General features: G+C 41.4%; 1 protein-coding gene across 17 annotated transcripts in view; it reads right to left on the reverse strand.

The window, feature by feature from the left end:
* The window catches only part of EYA4 (EYA transcriptional coactivator and phosphatase 4), a 316035-nt gene that overhangs the window by 20386 nt on the left and 276400 nt on the right, over positions 1-19249 (reverse strand). For all 17 annotated transcript variants that reach the window (XM_040449144.1, XM_040449156.1, XM_040449155.1 and 14 more), the window contains 2 exons: positions 16084-16220; positions 14614-14697 (listed from right to left, as the gene is read on the reverse strand). In XM_040449144.1, coding sequence (XP_040305078.1) covers positions 14614-14697; positions 16084-16220 — 221 coding nt within the window. The remainder of the gene's footprint in view (positions 1-14613; positions 14698-16083; positions 16221-19249) is intronic.

Here is a 19249-nt window from a genome sequence, read left to right on the forward strand (position 1 = left end):
AAAGAAAGAAAGAAAGAAAGAAAGAAAGAAAGAAAGAAAGAAAGAAAGAAAGAAAGAAAGAAGAGAGAAAGAAGAAAGAGAAAGAAAGAAGAGAGAAAGAAAGAAAGAAAGGAAAGAAAGAAAGAAAGAAAGAGAAAGAAAGAAATGATCGAGGTTGCAATGATCTCTAAAGGAGAAGTGCTATAGGTTAGGTATGACTCTGGAGACACAGAAAACAAAATCCTGGAAGGGACAAATCCTCAGAATTTGAGGCCAGAATGGGTATTAACAGGGAGAAGAATATGGTTTCGAATAAAGCTGACAAGTCTAGAAGGATACTGTTGGTTTTGGCTGAGAAGTTATTTTGGAAGACTTTAGAGGGTGATTTGGGTTGAGTGGCTGGGCTAGGAGCCAGATTGTAGGGATTTGAGGAGAGAGAACCAAACTTGTGTTTTCAATGTTCTAATAAATGGCATTTCAAAAAATGTATTTAGACCTGGGGAAATTAATGCTAACTTGACTTCAATTTATGATAAGGCTGAGCAACCCAACAGGCCAAGCCGGATTCATATACACCCCTAAACTTAGCAGTAGAAGCCCTTCCTCTTTCCACTCCTCCTCTGCAACAACCAATTGTCTGCCTATACTCCCTTCCATAATGCTTTGAGGAGGAAACCCTAGAGTAAACATATTTGAAGTGAGTGTCAGCTTCATATATTGTAGTGACTAAAACCTAGAGAACAGGAACTGAGTCGTAAGAAACAAAGAGGTCACTGAGGTGTGCTGAGCAAAGCAGAGACCTGAGGTGGGAAAAGATGAAGACAGGGCGGTAAGAATATGCCGGATGTCAACACAATTTTCTAATTGTTTGTGTCTCTTCCTTGGAGAGAATCCAAGTCCTTGGAGATTTCTGTGGAGTTCATAGTTAGATACTCTCCTCTCAAAAACAGATTTCACTCTTCACACACTTGATAGCATTTGGGTATTGCGTCCTCCAGTCAGTCGGATTTGACTGCTAGATTCATTTGTCTTCCAGTGATAGGATTGTTTGGAATGGCATACCCAAACACCAAATAAATTCCATTGGCTCCAACAAATATTCGCTCAAGAACAAAAACAGATACAGGGAGTGCCCAGTTCGTGTCTCAAGGAGTTTCGGAACTCAGAAGGATCTCTTGCTGTTCCCTTCAAGTATAGAGTTCTTCTTTTTCCTTATTTCTGTTGTGGTTGTTCATGTTTTTTGTTGTTGAAAGAAAACCCCTGAAGGCTGAATTGTTTTTCAAACTATGTATTTGTCTTTTTCTGTTCAGAAATTCCTATTTCTAGTCTCCGACTCTCTTTTGGGGTAGGCTGAGGATGGAAAACTTGTAAATATTCTGTCTAGTCATGGGACCATGAACAAAAAGTCTATAGAAATATCAGGAAAAATCAAATGTAATTATAGCATGAAAACATATAATTCCATTAGTGACGCTCTCTGCTTTTGAGGAATGTTCACTGATGCAAGACAATAAAACTGAACTCCACACTACTCCATTATGTTTCTGATGATTACTGCCCTAAAGATATATATTTCAGATGGGGATTCAGAAATGTCCTATTTAAAAGACTTTCCTTCTGGAGACTCGGTTGGTTAAATTCTTCTATGATTTGGCGATTTTTCTTTTTTAAGTTTTAAATGAAATGACTGAATTTCTTATATTCATGTCTCACATTCTTTGCACTTATAGATCAGATTTATGGGGCTGGGAGAAAACATACTGTTCCTCTTTGATTGCTACTTTCATTGATTCCACGCTTCTGAAGTACATAACTCTCTACGCTACCCATGGTAGGCAAATCCATGAAGAATGCATTTTGTGCATCTGATAAGCATGCGAACACAATTTTTAAAAAACCAACAAGAATTCTCTAACAAGTAAGCATACCGTATGGTATGATGAAAACTTGATTTGAGCACCCCACTGGAGGAATGCAACCCCACGGCACGAGAAGGAGCTGTGCACTGGGTTTCAGGCTATGGACGATTCCACATGACACTCTAGGGCCAGGACTTAGTAGGCATTTTGGCAAAATATCATTTGTTCGCTGGGAAAGTTTAGGTGTGAGATTTGCCGGAGTGTGAACTCGCTGTATTTTACTAAGGTTTCCAGAGAACAAGGCCTGTTGAAAGTGGGGGGGGGGGGGGGGTTGCGTCAGCCATGCCAAAGGCTTGGCGCAGATGGGCGAGGGACAGTCATGTCACGAGCCAAGGAAAACCATGTCTGTAAGAAGTGTTGATCTTGTTTCTAAGAGAATGTTTAGTGAGGGCTTACTTTCAAATATCGAGCTTCCCACCCCCATCCCCTGCAGCTTACTAAGTCACTGCAGATTACAGGACCCCATTTTTCCAGCTAAGGAGCTCCCAGACGTAAGAATCCAGGAAAGATGACCAGTGATTTGGTGGAGGGAGCCTTAGCAGGATCTTCGTAATGGCGGGCACGCTCTGCTTTGCCAGACTACTGTGAAGGGGCTGCCAGAGCCAGAAATTCCGTGGTTTTACCAGGCATTTGAGAGTTAAACATACTTCTGGACTGAACCCAAGTTTTATACAGAGATGTTTGCTCATTTTCATTAGATGTTTGTGGAATTATGGGCACCTTATGAATCAAGAGTTACTGCCTCTTTTAAGTTTAACTGTAGTGCATGCTGAGTTTAGGGTCTGAAATGAAGTGATGGGGAAAGCAGGATAATAAGGGCACTCGCAGGGTTTTGTGGAAGCCCTGATACATATTAGACATCTATAACAATTCCAGTAGGTTCCAAGTGTCTACAGCAGAGTTTAACATGGTGCAAACTGAACTCCTGCCAGTTTACTCTGTGTACTGCTCTATGAAAATACTTAAACTATTCCCAAGACATTTTAAGGGAGAGAGGGAGAGAGAGAGAAAGGCAGGCAGAGAGAGAGAGAGGGAGGGAGGGAGGATGAAGAAAACGAATAACTCTTGGCCCTTAAATGTGTGATTCTAAGCCAGATGTTACCAGTATTTAACCAAGTCAGGATCAAGTACGGCACTTCTCTGTATCAAAATACTAATGCCTATTAGCCATGTTAGCACAGAGCATAAATTGGAGCCAGACTGTCTGTCTCGGGGCCTCTGCCCTGCACTGGGCCATCAGCTGGAATCCCTCCCCTAGGGACACAATGTAAAAATATCTCAGGAGAGGCAGCAATTATGTATTTTTAAAGAAACAGGGAGTTTTTTTTTTTTTTTTTTTAAAAGAACCAAAGCTCTCGGAACAGTTACTCCTTTGGGACAGGATGCACATTTGTAGACTTGTGGGCACAGAGGCAGAGGATATGTGCAAATTCACCGCAGAAGAAGGAAGAACACTAGTGCTATGAACTAAGGTAGGGACAACTTGTGGGTTCGTGAGGACGCATGAACTCTTCTAATCAGTGACAAGGGATGAAATGAAACTCAGTCATGAAGCGGAAGGAATATTTTTCGATTGAGATGTTTCTCCATGACAGACAGGCGGTGGGCTGAAGGGTTCTCTGGGCGGCAGGGGAGATGGGGAGGTAGCTCAGTCGGTTGAGCGCCGATTTTGGCTCAGGTCATGATCTCATGCCTCGTGAGCTCAAGCCCCGCGTCGGGCTCTGTGCTGACAGCTCAGAGCCGGGAGCCTGCTTCAGATTCTGTGTCTTCCTCTCTCTCTGCCCCTCCCTGCTGGCGCCATGTCTATCTCTCTCAAAAATAAATAAACATTAAAAAAAAAAAAGAGTTCTCAAGGGGAATGGGAGAATGGTCTCAGGAACATCCATTTCGTTAACACATATTCACCGAGTGTCTACTATGTTCACATTCTGGGCAGAGAGCAGAGAATCGACTAAGCAAAGTTTCGGCCCTTGTGGGATTAATATTATTCGTGGATGAGTTACCTAACAGACAAAATCCAAATAAATATACAGCATGTCGGGTGGTTAAAAAAAATAATCAGGGTCAGCTGATGCAGAAGGCTCTGGGGATGGGTAGTGATGGCTCATTAAAATGAAGTTCAGGGAAGGCCTTTCTCAGGAGGTAACAGTGGAGGGTAACAACCTGAAGAGGGTGACGAAACCAGCCATGCAGAGAAGAGGAAGAGAGCAGGTGCGGAGGTGAGAGTAAGTCCGTGTGCGGAGCCGTGTGCGGCAGAGGAACACAGGTCAGGAAAGTGAAGTGGAGCAAGCATTTGAAGAAAGAGGGAGTGCTTGGGGTGGGTGGTGGCTCAGTTAGTTAAGCGCCTGACTCCTGACTTCGGCTCAGGTCATCATCTCGCAGTTCATGAGTTCGAGCCCTGTGTCAGGCTCTGTGCTAACAGTGTGGGGCGTGCTTGGGATCCCCTCTCTCCCTCTCTCTGCCCCTCCTCCCCGCCCCCCATCAAAATAAAGAAAGAAATAAACTTAAAAAAAAAAAGAGGAAGTGCTCAACTGGTTTCAGACACAGGTGAGAAGCCCCAGCACGATAAACGAGGAATCTGGCAAGGTTATTTCTCAGACCTGAAGGGACAAGCCGGTAAAGAAGGCGGCAACTGGAAAATGGGCTCCAGAGGCTCTTCTGGTGATGGTACTATTACAGCATGAAATATGACAAAGAGAATAATCCAGAAGAGTGGGGCACTGGGGACTCAGGCACCAAAGAAGCTGTTTCCGGAGTGGATTTATTGGGTAAGTACGAGGACATGAGCGGAGAAAGCAAAGAATATGCCTATAGTGTGAAGGTGAAGCAACTTTTTCCAATATTTCATTTTGTTTTTTGCCCCCCACCCAGGGAGGGGGGTTTTGTGCAGAACTGAGGGGAGGGGCAGCTTTGAAGGTCTGAGGAGAGAAAAGGTTTGAAACAGCCAGCCGGAAGAGTTAATGAACCCAAGAGAGTTGGGTCTACTTGAGATCTGTGGTCACAAGCAGCTGTTGAGACACAAGTAGAGACTTGGGTGGGGTTTTTTGCAACGGAGTCTGATGCAGAAAAAGAAGGATAAGAATAGCAAGGCTTCATGCAAAAGTGGGGTTCCAGGGACATCTTGGGCTGCCGGGATGATGACATCTAAACCCAGAGGCTCTCAAACTTGACCACACATGAGAAACACCTGTTTAAAACTCCCACTGCCCACATCATACCTCACACACCAATGAAATCCTCTTTTCAGAGGTGAGGTCTTATGCATCAGTAATTTCAAAGCTCTCCAGTGATTCCGATGTACAAGTAAGACAAAATCAACAGATTAGCACCTTGCTGCTCAAACGTATGGAGGCAGAATTTGTAGTTTGAAAAGATAGCCAAGGGACTCATACGCATATTAATATTTAAGAAGCACGGATCTAAGAACGCCCATGAAGATCTGGGACAGTAGGAAGACCACAGCTGGTATGATCGTCTGGTTTCCCAAGAGTTAAGTCTCTGGGTTGCCTCCAAAGGACCCTAATACCTGAGTCAGTCTGATCACGGAGTAGAATGCCGGTTCAGTTTCATTTTCTGGGAACTGGGCTTCCCTAAGTTATGAGTAAGAGTACATTGCTCCAGTTCACTTCCATAAAGATTACCTGTGGACTTAACTTGAGGGACCAAATGGCCCATTGTGACTCTTAGTCACATAGCCAGATCCCTGCTAAGGAGCTGGTAAAAGGGAAAAACTAGCTATTCTTTTGCTCTGATTAAGAGGATTTGTCCAAAATCCAAGGGTTTGATGTAAGCCACATATCTGTAATTGAACAGTAGTCAATAGTAAGCAATCAGAAGCCATGATGGAGGCATCACGCCGTTTATCTACCACTACCAACTCTGTTGCAATTAGAAGAGAATCCGATAGAGTACAGCTCACCCAAATCTGTTAAACTAAGGACATTTAAGGAAATTTAAGGGATGTTAATAATCTAATCTGTCCTCTCCCCCTCCTCAAGATGTGAGACTGAACGAGATTATAAACTGAGATCATAAACAGGGATTAAACTTTCAAGGCAGGTTATAGAAGGCTCCTCTAGAAGATTCTGTTTTTAAGAAACTGATTACCACTCATCTTTCTGGTATATTAGTTTCAAGTGAGTAAATGTGGTGTTCCTTCAAGATCTTTCCCTTTTCTCATGTACTCCCAGCAATAACTTAGTAAGGCTGGTCCTCAATAAAGGTGAGCGAGGACAGTGTTTGGCTACTTATGGTATCACCTAGAGCCACTGAATTCAATAGAAAAAAAATTCTCTGAAGGGAACATATACTCAACAGAAGAGTAATGTAGAACTCTACAAGAGGAGTTAGTAGGCAGAACTGTCTCTCAAACTCCCTATGACAGAGTCTGAGAAATGTCATAGTCTCGGACTTGGTGAGAGTCATACACATGTACCATAATTATGTACACGCTATTCACGTACACATATGTACACCCAAATACACGCACTGTGAGCAACCATGTAACACACTATCGAATTTTTGAGGCTTGCAAATTCTGTACTCACTCTCTTCGTATGTGCCTCCACTTTCCTACAACAAGCCGAGTATCTCACATTATGAGATAAAACAACGGATATAAATATATGCAAATTTCTTTTTTTTTTTAATGTTTATTTATTTTTGAGAGAGAGAGAGTGAGAAAGAGCACAAGCAGGGGAGGGGCAGAGAGAGACAGAGAGAGGGAGACACAGAATCTGAAGCAGGCTCCAGGCTCCAAGCTATCAGCACAGAGCCCCTACACGGGGCTTGAACTCACAAGCCGTGAGATCATGACCTGAGCTGAAGTTGGGTGCTTAACCGAACAAGTTACCCAGGTGCCCATATGCAAATTTCTTTAGAAAACATTCAGTTTTCCCCAAATTCAGCTTCCCAACATACAGATTTCCTTGAAACCAGATGAAATAGGTTACCCTGTAGACTGAATGTTTATCCTGTGGTAGGCAATGTGGTGACTTTTAATGCATCAACTCACTAATCCTTCCTAATCACATTATTAATTTTACTATTCGCCCTTTTTTATATGGAAGGTCGCCGAGGCTTCCGAAGCTTAAATAAGCTACCAAAATCACATCATAGTGGGAGGGAGAGCTAGAATTCAAAGTCAGGTTCATTCTCCCTCCAAAGCCAGAATGCGCTAACCATTATCCCGAGACAGAGGGTAACCTACACTGGGGTTAACACTGCCCTTAGGGTGGCCTCCAATCCATGGCGCCAACACTTAATTCTAATCACTTTCTTTTAAATCATGTTGCTTGTCCTTAGTTGGCATGCACATAAGTCAATATTTATCTTCGTGACTCTCCTAAAATTTAGCTGGTGCCATTTCAGAAATCTTTCTATGTAAGTGTGTGTACACAGTTTAATAGAAAAATAACCAACTGATTTGTATTGATGGTCATATTATTTCCCCAGTGCTGCTCTTATATAAAATGTTGCTACAATGCGCAAGTAGTTCGGGAAGCCTGAATTTCAATTTTACAATACAAGGCAACTGTTCACTTTTCTTCCAGTCTTTCCCCTGACTTGGGCTACTTCCTCTGCATCCTCCTCCATTCTATGGAATAACTCTAGAGAATCATGGCTTCATAGCGCGTGCCACATTAATGCTCCAAAGTGAATCAAATCCCTACATCCCTCCCTGCACCCCTCCTCCAAAGAAGAGGGATTACTACAGTCGATCAAGTAACATAATATATGCAAACAGAGAATAGGAACAATCTTCACAAACTCTAACAGATGATGGATGAGATGATTCCCTGTCCATGTCCTGCCAAATTTACAAACTCCTATCTGGAGTTTCTGGCAAAAACTATACAGGCCAACAGGTGCTCTGCTGTAAAGCCCATCATCAGCTTCATCAGTAGCAGAACTGAAACACCCACATATCTCACCCGCCATCGAGGTAAATACGAAGGAACTGTTCTGCTTGGGAAGAGAGTGGCTGACAACTGAACACAGTCAAAAAGTGATGGCGGTTTTAAGGAAGATCCTTGGAAAATTCACAATATTATTTACTTATACGTGGAACTAGGATTTTCCAGAAGGTTTTTTTTTTATTCATATGCAAAAGTTAGTTACACAGGGCAATTTATGAGTAAAAGGGCATTCCTAAATTATTAGGTTAACATGCATTTTATTTTTATAGGTGGTGGGGGGGAAAAACATGAGACCAAAAGAATGCAGAAATTAAGAATGTGTCAGAGAGATGTGGGTTCTGACTGGCCGTGCCACTTACAGGCTATGTGACACAGTACTAACCACACAGGGTGATGATGAAAGTGAAGGAGATAATGCATTTAACAGGGACATGGAGCAAAATGTCAGGCACATACCAAGAATTCAAAAATGGTATTTATTTTTTATGGGTGACAGAAAGAGAGGTAAGTAGGTAGGTAGGTAGGTGTGGTTATGTCAGGACATGATTTCCTATCTCTGGCACTTACGTTTCCAGCTCCCAGCTCGCTATTTTTGAGGCCACTATAACACTGCTTCATACAAACACTGACCTCTGTGTGTCCAGAAATAACTGCCCTTAGTCATTTCTCAGTTGGGGGAAATGGTGTGTATTTTTAAGTTCCTCTGGCCTAGGATGTGAATGACAGCTTTCAGAGCCGAGTGTTACTTTTATACATGTACATTATCTCATTTAATCCATCCGGTAACCCCAGGAAGGAAACGGATTATAACCGTTTTCAGATGGAACAGGCTCACAGGTGAAATGACTTCCTAAGGCACGTCCAGAACAGGATTTCCTTCTAACTTCCAGCCGGATGCTCCTTCAGCTGGATTACTGCCTTACAGCACCCAGGACCCTGGAAACCATTCTGGGGTGACTGAGAACAGTGGGAAAGGATCGGCTACAAGAGAAAAGTGCAGTTTCTCCAGCCCCTCAACATCCACATTTTACCTAGAGCAGGTCTGCCTTTGTATTGATAGAAAGATGCTCGGTGTGACATAGTTTGTGCACAAAGGATTCTCAGGCTAGAAGAACTGTCCTACAAAAATGTTACACTCTAAAAACGTGTGCTGCGGAAACGAGATTCACGTAACAAATGAAAAGGACCGAAGACATTGACAATTTCAAGCTTAGACAACCATTAGGTAGTAGCAGGGTTGTTTTTTCCTCTGCGGAAATAATGGCCCTGTTCACTTCTGCTATTAGCAGTGCAAAGTCCTTCTGAATTGTCAACGAATCACCAGTGTGACCTCATTTCAGTCCTCAGTCCTCAAGGTCATTACTGAAGACACTGGGGCACTGAGGAATTAAACCCGGTTACAAAGGATTCTCAACTGTAGAACACCTCAAGATCTCTAACACGATGATGTGACCATCAAATGCAGGCATTCCCTACATCTTTTTGGCCATCAGCCTATCCACAAAGACTATCAATTAACATGTTTCAGATCTCATTTTTGCAAGAAAAAAGTTGGGGAAATACTCTATTCTAGTGGTTCTTAAAGCATGGTTCATCAGCTTCAGTGTATGTTTATTCCAAATGCAAAATCTTGGGCCGCCCCCCCCACCCCCAGACCTACAGAATCAGAAATTCTGGGCGTGGGACGCAGCCATCTGTGCTTAACAAGTCCTGTGGGTTTATTGTGACTCACACACATGTTCGAGAAACACTGTTCCAGTCTAAGCCCCTACCAATTCTTACTTACTGCTCAGAAGCCTGCTCTCCACACAGCAGCCAGTTCTAAACCATCATGTGCCCACTCAGCCCAAAACCCTCCAACACGCTGCACCTAGAATAAATCCCCAGTGCCTTGCGGGAGATGACACGGTCCCCTGCTCACCACTCTGTTCTTACCCTGGGTCAGTCCCTTCCCGGTTTACAACCTTCCAGCCACACTTGTTCATATTCCTGGAACAGTGGAAGACTCTTCCTGTGGCAGGGCCCTCCTGTGCCCTCTGCTTGGAATGCTCCTCCCTGGTCTCCCCTTCCCCCGACATCTGCATAACTAGCTCCTTCTTGAAATTCAGGTCTCAGCATCATCACCTCCAGGGTCAGCCCCTCCTCCCCCAGGCCACCCTCTACATGACCCAGGTTCATTGTCTTCACAGCAGTTATTACTATCTGCAATAATTTTGTTTGCTTGTTAAGCTCCCTGAGAGCAGGATGGGGGTCTTCCTTGCGGTAAGTAAATATTTGTTAGATGAATACAGTCCCTCGTGTCCCCATTTCCACTTGTGGTGTGTGGTGAGGTTGAAGCTCCCCAAAGCCCTCTTGGTCCCCTCTGAATGACCCCTGAGCTGTGTGTGGTCTCCAGCTTCAAAAGATGGGTCTGACCTAATATCCCTTATTTAGCTATTTCTCGATATGCCAAGATATTATTGTCTTCCTGGCCAAGAGACCATGCCAATTTCCTCTGATGTTAAGAAAAATGTCAACGATCAAATGCCTTGTAGAAAAATATAAATAATAATTCAATAAATAGGGTCATCTAAGTTGTTTTGCATAAAATTCAGGAAGGGTCCTCTCATTTTCCTGAGAAAAAATAGAGCCTTAAACAAATTTTTCTTTTAATTTCCTTAAATTGTCCTGAGTAAAACATTATTCGACACGATCAGTTCCAACAGGCTCCCCTCCTGTGAGAAGAGTGTAAAAATGCAAGGACTTAGCTATAAGACGGACCAGGTTTCCAGTAGATGCAACAGCATTTATCATTTCGTGCCCTCGGTCAAGTTTCCCGACCCCTCATAGCCCTGGGTTTCTGCATCCATCCAACCTGGATCACAAGAAGTTCCAGCAGAGTCTTCCAGAGAATTAAGTGGGATAACAATTGTGAAAGCGATCAATCACAATTTTTTTGAGTGTTAATTCATGCCAACTGTTCTGCTAAGTCCTTTAAACATGTTTTCTCTTTAATTCTTATTCACGACAGGCAGTACTTTTCCCATTTTACAGAAATTGAGGCTGAGGGATTAAGTAATTTGCCTGAGATCAGAGAGCTACAAGCATCAGCACTGGGTTTTCAACGTCAAGTTTATTTAACTCGAAGGTTCTGGTCCTTAACCACTATCCCTACTGTTTGTGAAATGCCAAATACAGGCTCCATCTACCACACGGTAGGTATTTTACAGGTGGAAGGTTATCTTCCCTAAACTTTCAATAGTGCCCCTGATTCTTTTCCCATTCTGTGCTGCCATGAGGTACTGATATCTGTCTGCCACAATCCATTTCACTGAATGTTTCTTAAGTTTTGCTTCATTTTTAAAAAATTAATTTTTTTAATGTTTTATGTATTTTTGAGAGAGAGGGAGAGAGAGCGAGCGAGAGCAGGGGAGGGGCAGAGAGAGAGGGAGACACAGAATGTGAAGCAGGCCCCAGGCTCTGAACCGTCAGCACGGAGCCCAATGTGGGGCTCAAACCCACCAACGACAATTTCATGACCTGAGCCGAAGTCAGGCACTTAACCGACTGAGCCCCCCAAGGCGCCCCGCTTAGGTTTTACTCGTGGATGAAAAAGTATCCCAAACATCTGAGGGAAGATAACTCAAATTATTTCAGCTTGAGGAGAACTCACATAACTACCTACACAGTACCTCACTAATTGTCCTCACTCTTTTTAGTATATGTCACATATTGCATCCATGGCAGACGGATTGTGTATGCTGTGTGATGTGCTGTAGCAGAAACGAGATGGGCTATGGAGTCAAATAGTCCTGGGTCATCTCTGCCACTGACTGGCTGTGTGACTTTGCACATATTTTATTCCCTGAATATGCTTCCTCCCCTAGAGACGGGGAGAACCACCTCTCTCTTGCAACTGTTGTGACACTTAATGCCTGGCACACTGGGGGCACTAAATAACATTAGTTGCCCTCCTCCCCTCACTTTGCCCCGCACCTTCTGTGAGCTCTGCTATTTAAAACAGAGAGGGAGGCAAACCATAAGAAGCCCTAAATACAGAGAACAAACTGAGAGTTGATGGGGATGGGGAACACGGGTGACGGGTATTAAAGAGGGCACTTGTTGGAATGAGCACTGGGTGTTATATGTACATGACGAATCACTGGGTTCTACTCCTGAAGTCAAGACTAAACTGTATGTTAAGTAACTTGAGAATTAAAAAAAAAAAAAAAAAAGAAAGGAAAGGAAAAGAAAATGTCTCTATTCTGTATTCCAACAAAGCTTTTTGACAGTATTTTAGGATAACGAAGCTTGTGCGTGAAGTGAGCCCTGCATGTCCGGGTGGGCGTCCAGGGAAGCGACACGGTTATTTCAACGATGCACCAGTGCTGAGGGAAGCATGGGCATTTTGCTGTTAAAACTGCTCTTAGAACCAGTCTGAAAGGCAGCTCGTTATTAGATTTTTTTTTTTGTGGCTCTCCACCCGTCTCTGCCTCATTACCGGTGCCCCTTCTTATCCCAAAGGGAAGTCCATATTCAGTTCTGGGATGGGTGCCACTTTATGGTATTTTTGAGAAAAAGAAAAAAAAAACTATATATATATATATATATATATATGTATATATATATAGTCACATTTTGACCAGGCTGCTTATTTATCACCTGGGGTTCAAATGATCTTACTAGTATTTTAAAGGTCAAAACCACCACAAAAAGGATGAAGATTTGAACTGGGAAAACACTTTAAAAATCTCAAGGTCATTCCAAAAGATGAGTTCCACCACTGATCTGACACAATGGAAGCAACATGGATATCTGGGTAAAGCCTCTAATGGTGACTATTTTGAAGGGAACTTTATTTGGATTCGTATGTTCAAGTTAGATTATTTTAAACATTGATGTAACATGAAACTTGGCCATATAAAAATATTGCAATCAGTTCAGCAGGATTTACCATGTATTCCTCAGAAGCCAAAACTATTCCAGAAGAAATGCTTTAGATTATTATCTGGAAACTTTATTTAGACTGTATACTCTACCAGTAATAGAATTTTGAGTGTGCACCCCCAATTTATATACAGCTAATTTACTCATATATTATATACATATTCTTTAATTGATAATAATATGCATGTAGTTACAAAGTATGTGCATTATGAAACATATAACAACACAAATTGCAAGACAAAAGTGTGTGTGCGTGTGTGTGTGTGCATACACACTATTTTCTTTCCTTATTTCAATGAAGCATCTTGTGTATATCTCGCATATATGCATACATTCTGCTCTGGAGACCACTGTTTTTTTTTTTTAATTTTTTTTTCAACGTTTATTTATTTTTGGGACAGAGAGAGACAGAGCATGAACGGGGGAAGGGCAGAGAGAGAGGGAGACACAGAATCGGAAACAGGCTCCAGGCTCTGAGCCATCAGCCCAGAGCCCGACGCGGGGCTCGAACTCACGGACCGCGAGATCGTGACCTGGCTGAGGTCGGACGCCTAACCGACTGCGCCACCCAGGCGCCCCTGAAGACCACTGTTTTTAATGAGGATGACTGTCATAAAGGGGCTAAGACCTCTTTTTCCATATGGCTGGTAAGCAAAACTGTTCCCTTACGTAGCTGTTTGGTCACATATATTACCTACACTAAAAGTGACATACAACGTAGATTCATCAAGAGTGCGGTAGTTGTATATTTCAAGTAGGAAACACTTGAGCGCAATTTCATCATTACTAGCAAGGCCTAACAAACTTGCTAAAAATTGTGTGTTGGGCTGACGTGAGACCCTAAGAAATAATGTAACACTATAAAGGCACAGGGAAGGCATTTCTGTAAGTAGAATATGTTAAAAGAACCAAAGTTAGATAACTTTGAATATGGTAATTGACTCTGGTCAGAATATGAATCCCATAGAGTCAGAGATTCACCTAGCAATGGCCTGAACCATTGTGTTTCCATCTGACAAGCACCCTGGAGGTACACTGATCTTTGTCATGGCACCTACACAGCGAACACCAACGCAGTCCTAAGAAGCTAGCCAACCAACCGTGAAAAGCATGGCAGGAAAGAAGGAAGGGGAATCTGTCTCTGAATGTGTGTGTGTGTGTGTGGGGGGGGGATGTGATTTGCTGTTCATATGCTTATTCAAAGTTACAAAAAATACTGGTGTTCCTAAATCCAAAGGATCTCTCAGACAAGAGATTACTTCCTTACTTCAACTGGCATTCTATAGCAACATTTAGTTCTGAAAGTTTCCTTATTAGAGAGTAAGATATGATTTTATAATATTGAAAGCCCATTTTAATTTACAAAATAATTTTTCTAAGATGATTATGTCAGAGTAATGAGCTTGCTCTTGATGTAGAAAACCCAAAGGCATCTTGAAGAAAGAAAACAAATTCAATTTCAAATTACTTTTGTAAAATTCGCCAGTTCTCATCAAAGAACAATGAGCCACTGGAAATCAATTAAGAGCAGATTTGTGGGGCGCCTGGGTGGCGCAGTCAGTTAAGCGTCCGACTTCAGCCAGGTCACGATCTCGCGGTCCGGGAGTTCGAGCCCCGCGTCAGGCTCTGGGCTGATGGCTCAGAGCCTGGAGCCTGTTTCCGATTCTGTGTCTCCCTCTCTCTCTGCCCCTCCCCCGTTCATGCTCTGTCTCTCTCTGTCCCAAAAAGAAATAAACGTTGAAAAAAAAAAAAAAAAAGAACAGATTTGACAGCCTGAAACAAAAACTTAAATGTATTTAAGTTGTGCTAGATTTTTGAACAAGATAAAATTCTAACTGAGTGTCTTGGGGTAAAATTTCTTGATCCCTTACCTTGCCATACTTCTGAGCATAAGACCCTGTGAGCAGTGAGTGGAAAACGATGATGGTTTCGTCCAAGTCCCAGACAAATACACGCTGAAGAAAAAAATAAATATCAAACGATCATCAAATTCTAAGGAAACAGAAATCTCTACAAATTGAACACATCTGACTTTGTTGTTGTTGGATATAATCTCAATACCATTTCAGAAAAAGCTGTGCTACTCCATTAATTTTTTTTCCAAATTTGCCACGCACCCCCCCCTACAAAACCAGAGGGGTGAGAGTGACACAAGTAATCATAAGCTTAAAAGTCAGATGTCCTAATTTGAATGAATGTTTCTAAATACTTACTTGCAGTGAACGCCCCAAAAGTTAATCTTTCACCTCGTGGATTCATGAGACTTTTCAATTCATGCAAAGAACTAAATTTTTTAAAAGTATTTCAAAAAGTCAGTGAGTGATCCCTAAACAGAAATTGCGAAGTATAGACCTTCGGGTCAGATTAGGCCACCCGATGGGTTGTTTAGCGTGCACAGGGTTTAGAAAGATTTCAAATTATTGATCAGCATTTCAAATTCACGAGATTTCACTTTGAAGTTTGAAATTCACAAACTTCAGGGCTCTAGCGGCAGCGGAGAAACTGGAAGATACGATAATGCTGACTGACATTTCACATGGCAGTGATGGGCAGGCCCCCTTAGACTGGGCCAATGTTCCCTAAGCTCCACAGTCTGCTGGCTCCCTGGCCCAGTTCACTCATTTATATCACCTGCTGGGTTCCTGAAGGCCTGGAATGTGCTATTGTCACTCAGCTGAAGGAAATGATTGAAGAGGCACAATGACTACTATTTTATTTTACCAAATCTGGAAATTTAGGTTTTTTTCTTAACTGAAGGTTGCAGTTGGGTAAGAAGTAACATAATATGGTTAAGAATAATTTCTCCTGATGTTTTATAATAAAGATCAACCTGCTCAGTATGGGTATATCTCAAATGAGCTCTCAACCAGAAAAAGATGACACATGGAGACTTTTGCAGATATAAAAATGTTAACATGTATCAAATGATTGTTCTTTTCCTATTTTCAGAAGACGACTTTTCCTTTCCATACAGATTAATTTTACCTTTTTAAATTTTATCGACCCATATACACATCTTTTGTTACCTTAATACTACGAAATAGAGTGTCTCTCAGAACATCATCCTACAAACAATGGCTTTATGTTTTAAATTTCCATTTAGGCCAGTTAGAATCAAAAGATGTAATTATCTCAGGCCTAGAATTTGTAAAGTATCATCTTTTTTAAGTTGTTAGTGTTTTTAATTTTGCCATTACAATGGATGAACTCTCAAACTTGGGGTCCACTCATTTCATATCTTTTTTTTTAAATTTGAAACCTTATGGAACTATAAGGTGTAGAATATGTCATTCAGTAAAATAAAACATCATATTCCACTCTTTGAGGGTAAGTTGGCATACCTCTAGGTCACTGTCAGGAGGTGGGGAGGGATTATTTTTCCGGCCTCTTCCTCGGGACTTTGACCCAGAACTCCTGCAAGTTCTCTCATCGAGGTCTTTGATAGGTGTGGAGGGGCTCTGCACAGTATCAAACTCTCCTAGGAATAACAGGATTTGCATCAACAACAGCACTTCATTTTTAGATCATGTATGAGTCCTTGTTATTAATTATCTTAACAAATCCATATACGTCAGAGAAAGCTCCTCATGACAAAGAAAATTTATAACCCAGATAGACAAAATCGTGATTCTGTTAAAAATGTTCCAGGTCATGCAAATCCCCTGTAGTTTCAGTCTATGTGATCTATTAAACATGAGTGTGTTTTATATTCTGTATGTCCTCACCTTCCCTGTCTCTACCCTTACCCACATATTTATCTACATTTATATCTATTCTCACCTCCTTATGTCAGAGCTTAAAGGAGGAGATGTCTTCTTCTGGATCAATCCCATCTCCCCACCTGCAAATTTGACTCCCAACTGAATCATGCTCCATTAGTTAAACCTCTCTTATCTTCCTTCCAATGTCTTGCTTTTCTGTGGGCCACAGACAAGTTTAAAATCCTTCCCATGACCTTGCCTTTCTACCTAGAAGGTATCTGCTTGTTATCTTCTCTTTTTAAACTGGTACTCCTTAAAAGAATAGTGCATAACAGTGCTGTCCAAAAGCAATAGAATGTGAGCCACAAATAGAACCACATATATAATTTAAAATTTTCTAGAAGCCACTGTAAAAAATGTAAAGAAACATGTAGAATTAATTTTGTTCACATATATTAACTGACCCAATATAACCACAATGGGATCATTTCAGCATGTAACCAATATAAACAATTATCAATGACATGTTTTACATAATCCCCTCTTCATACAAGGTCTCTGAACTCCTGTGGGTATTTTACACTTACAGCAGACCTCAGCCTGTACTGGCCACACGCAAGTGCTCAACAGCCACATGTAGCCGATGGTGACAATAGTGGACAGCACATTTGTTGCCACTTCCTGACACTGGATTTGTCATAATCAGTTCACCAAAATTCTGATAAAACTACTCTGACTCAGTGTCCCCGCGAACCACCCAAGTAACAAATGCAATAGACAGACTCGGTCCTTATCTTCTTAGATTCCTGTGCTGTGTTTGATCCTCTTAAACACCACCTCCATAGCGCCATTATTTGGCAGCTGATACCTTGCAGCTTCCCAGTTCTGGAAGCTCTATCAGCAGTCCTTCTCTGTTTAGGAGGCATGGACTCCTTTTCCTCCTTCCATTCCTCGTATTTTGGTATTTAAGAGTTCCAAACTTCGGTCACTCTCCTCCTCATTCCACACCATCTGGGCGACCTAACCCTTTCATAGGTTAATCACCCTCTCTGTGATGACCCCCACACAAATCTATAGGTCCAGTGAGGCCACATCCTACAGCGGTTTCAGACTGCACCTAACTGACTTCTCCATGTCCCACAGGGACCTCAAAGACTGACATGTCTAAAGTTGGTGATAGGGTGTCTTATCAGGAAGGAGCACTGAGCAGTGGCAAATCTACGGGAGGGGGTTAAGATAGACTGAGGCAACAGTGAGGTGCCATAAAACCTCACAAGTCACAAGAGTCAGACTTACTCTATGACTTGGAGCACTTCACTCAATCTCTGAGTCCCAATTTCCTTGTATATGAAAGCATGGGCAATCATAGCTACTTTGTAAATTATGGTGGTGAAAATGATATATATTTAATTTGATTTAAATCATATGCATAAAGCAAAAATTTCTAGGATGGTCTGATGGCAAGCTACAATAAATTTAAATGATAACATTTTTAAATATAAAGAAGTTATGACAATTATGCTTCATCATAAAATTAAAGAAAAATAATTATGAAGACAGCCAACCACTTTCTGATTGAAATAACCAAATATGAACAAACTGGATGAACATTTAGGTAGTATTTTTTCTGAAATGTTCCAAATAAATAGTGATTTTTACATAGCTAACCTCTAATTATTTTTAATGGTTATAACATTTTCTTTGGAAAACATTGTGCATGTCAGGACAGCATCAAAAAAAAAAAAACCCAAACATGTCCGTGTTTCAAATAATATTTGCTCTTAAAACACTGTTAGCGTATTTCATATCATGGGTCTCTGCTATTGACCGTTGAGAATAGACAGTGTAATACAAAGTTCTTTAGTTTCTGGTTGAATATCACCCTACCTCTAGTAAATCGTGTTTGAGCTTACTTGCACAGGTATTAAATGAGGCTTTAGGTATTTAAACACACGCCAACTTAAAAAAAATATATCACACAATTTTTTTTTTCTATTTTTAGTTATTTTTTTTTAGCCAGAATTTTCTTATGGTTACTATGCTCTGCAAGTCAAATGTTCTTGTTTGGATAAAATACTGATTCAAATTAAGCCTCATTTATTAAGTAAGCTTATAACAATTTTTGGATCGCATCCTATAAAAACTTGTCTTTCTACTCATTACAGACCAATTTTCAGCTGTTAACTATCATGAAGCAGCTTTGTTCTTACAAAAATACAAGAGCTGAAAGGTAAAAAAAAAAACTTGCAAAATTCCAAAGCCATTGTGCTCAGTTATGGGTGACTGATTGTTGACTGGATCCATAAAGGAGGAGTTTGGCAGGAACCAGTCAGCTATTAAATGAATGAGGAGCCAGCTGCTAAAGAGCAGGAGGAGGAAGAAAGGAAAAGACTGGTCACAGGAAGTGTCCAGGTTTCAATAAAAGTAGGAGCCCTTAAAAGGGCTCTAAGAATTTGGACAAAATATGGACAGAAGTGTTTCGATGAGAGTGCAGGCATATCCTTTTAAGAAAACTATGACGAGTAGCTCCACATTCATGAAACGTTTGGTATGTGCCACGGACTGCCTTCTTCCTTAAAAAGTTTACTGAAATATGTGTTTGGGTCTACTCACTGCTCATTATGCTGCCCGATTCTTCCATTTTACAACCTGGAATGGTTGTTTGCTTTTTCCTTCATGTGGCTAGAACTTCATTATATATGTATACGGCACTTTGGTTATTTGTTAATCAACATTAGGCTATTTGAAGTTTTAGGCAGTTACAAATAAAGCTGCTAGAAACATTTTTGTTCACATCTTGTGGACA

The sequence above is a fragment of the Herpailurus yagouaroundi genome, unplaced genomic scaffold, assembly GCF_014898765.1.
Source record: "Herpailurus yagouaroundi ecotype Mexico unplaced genomic scaffold, PumYag 198, whole genome shotgun sequence".
Lineage (NCBI taxonomy): Eukaryota > Metazoa > Chordata > Mammalia > Carnivora > Felidae > Herpailurus > Herpailurus yagouaroundi.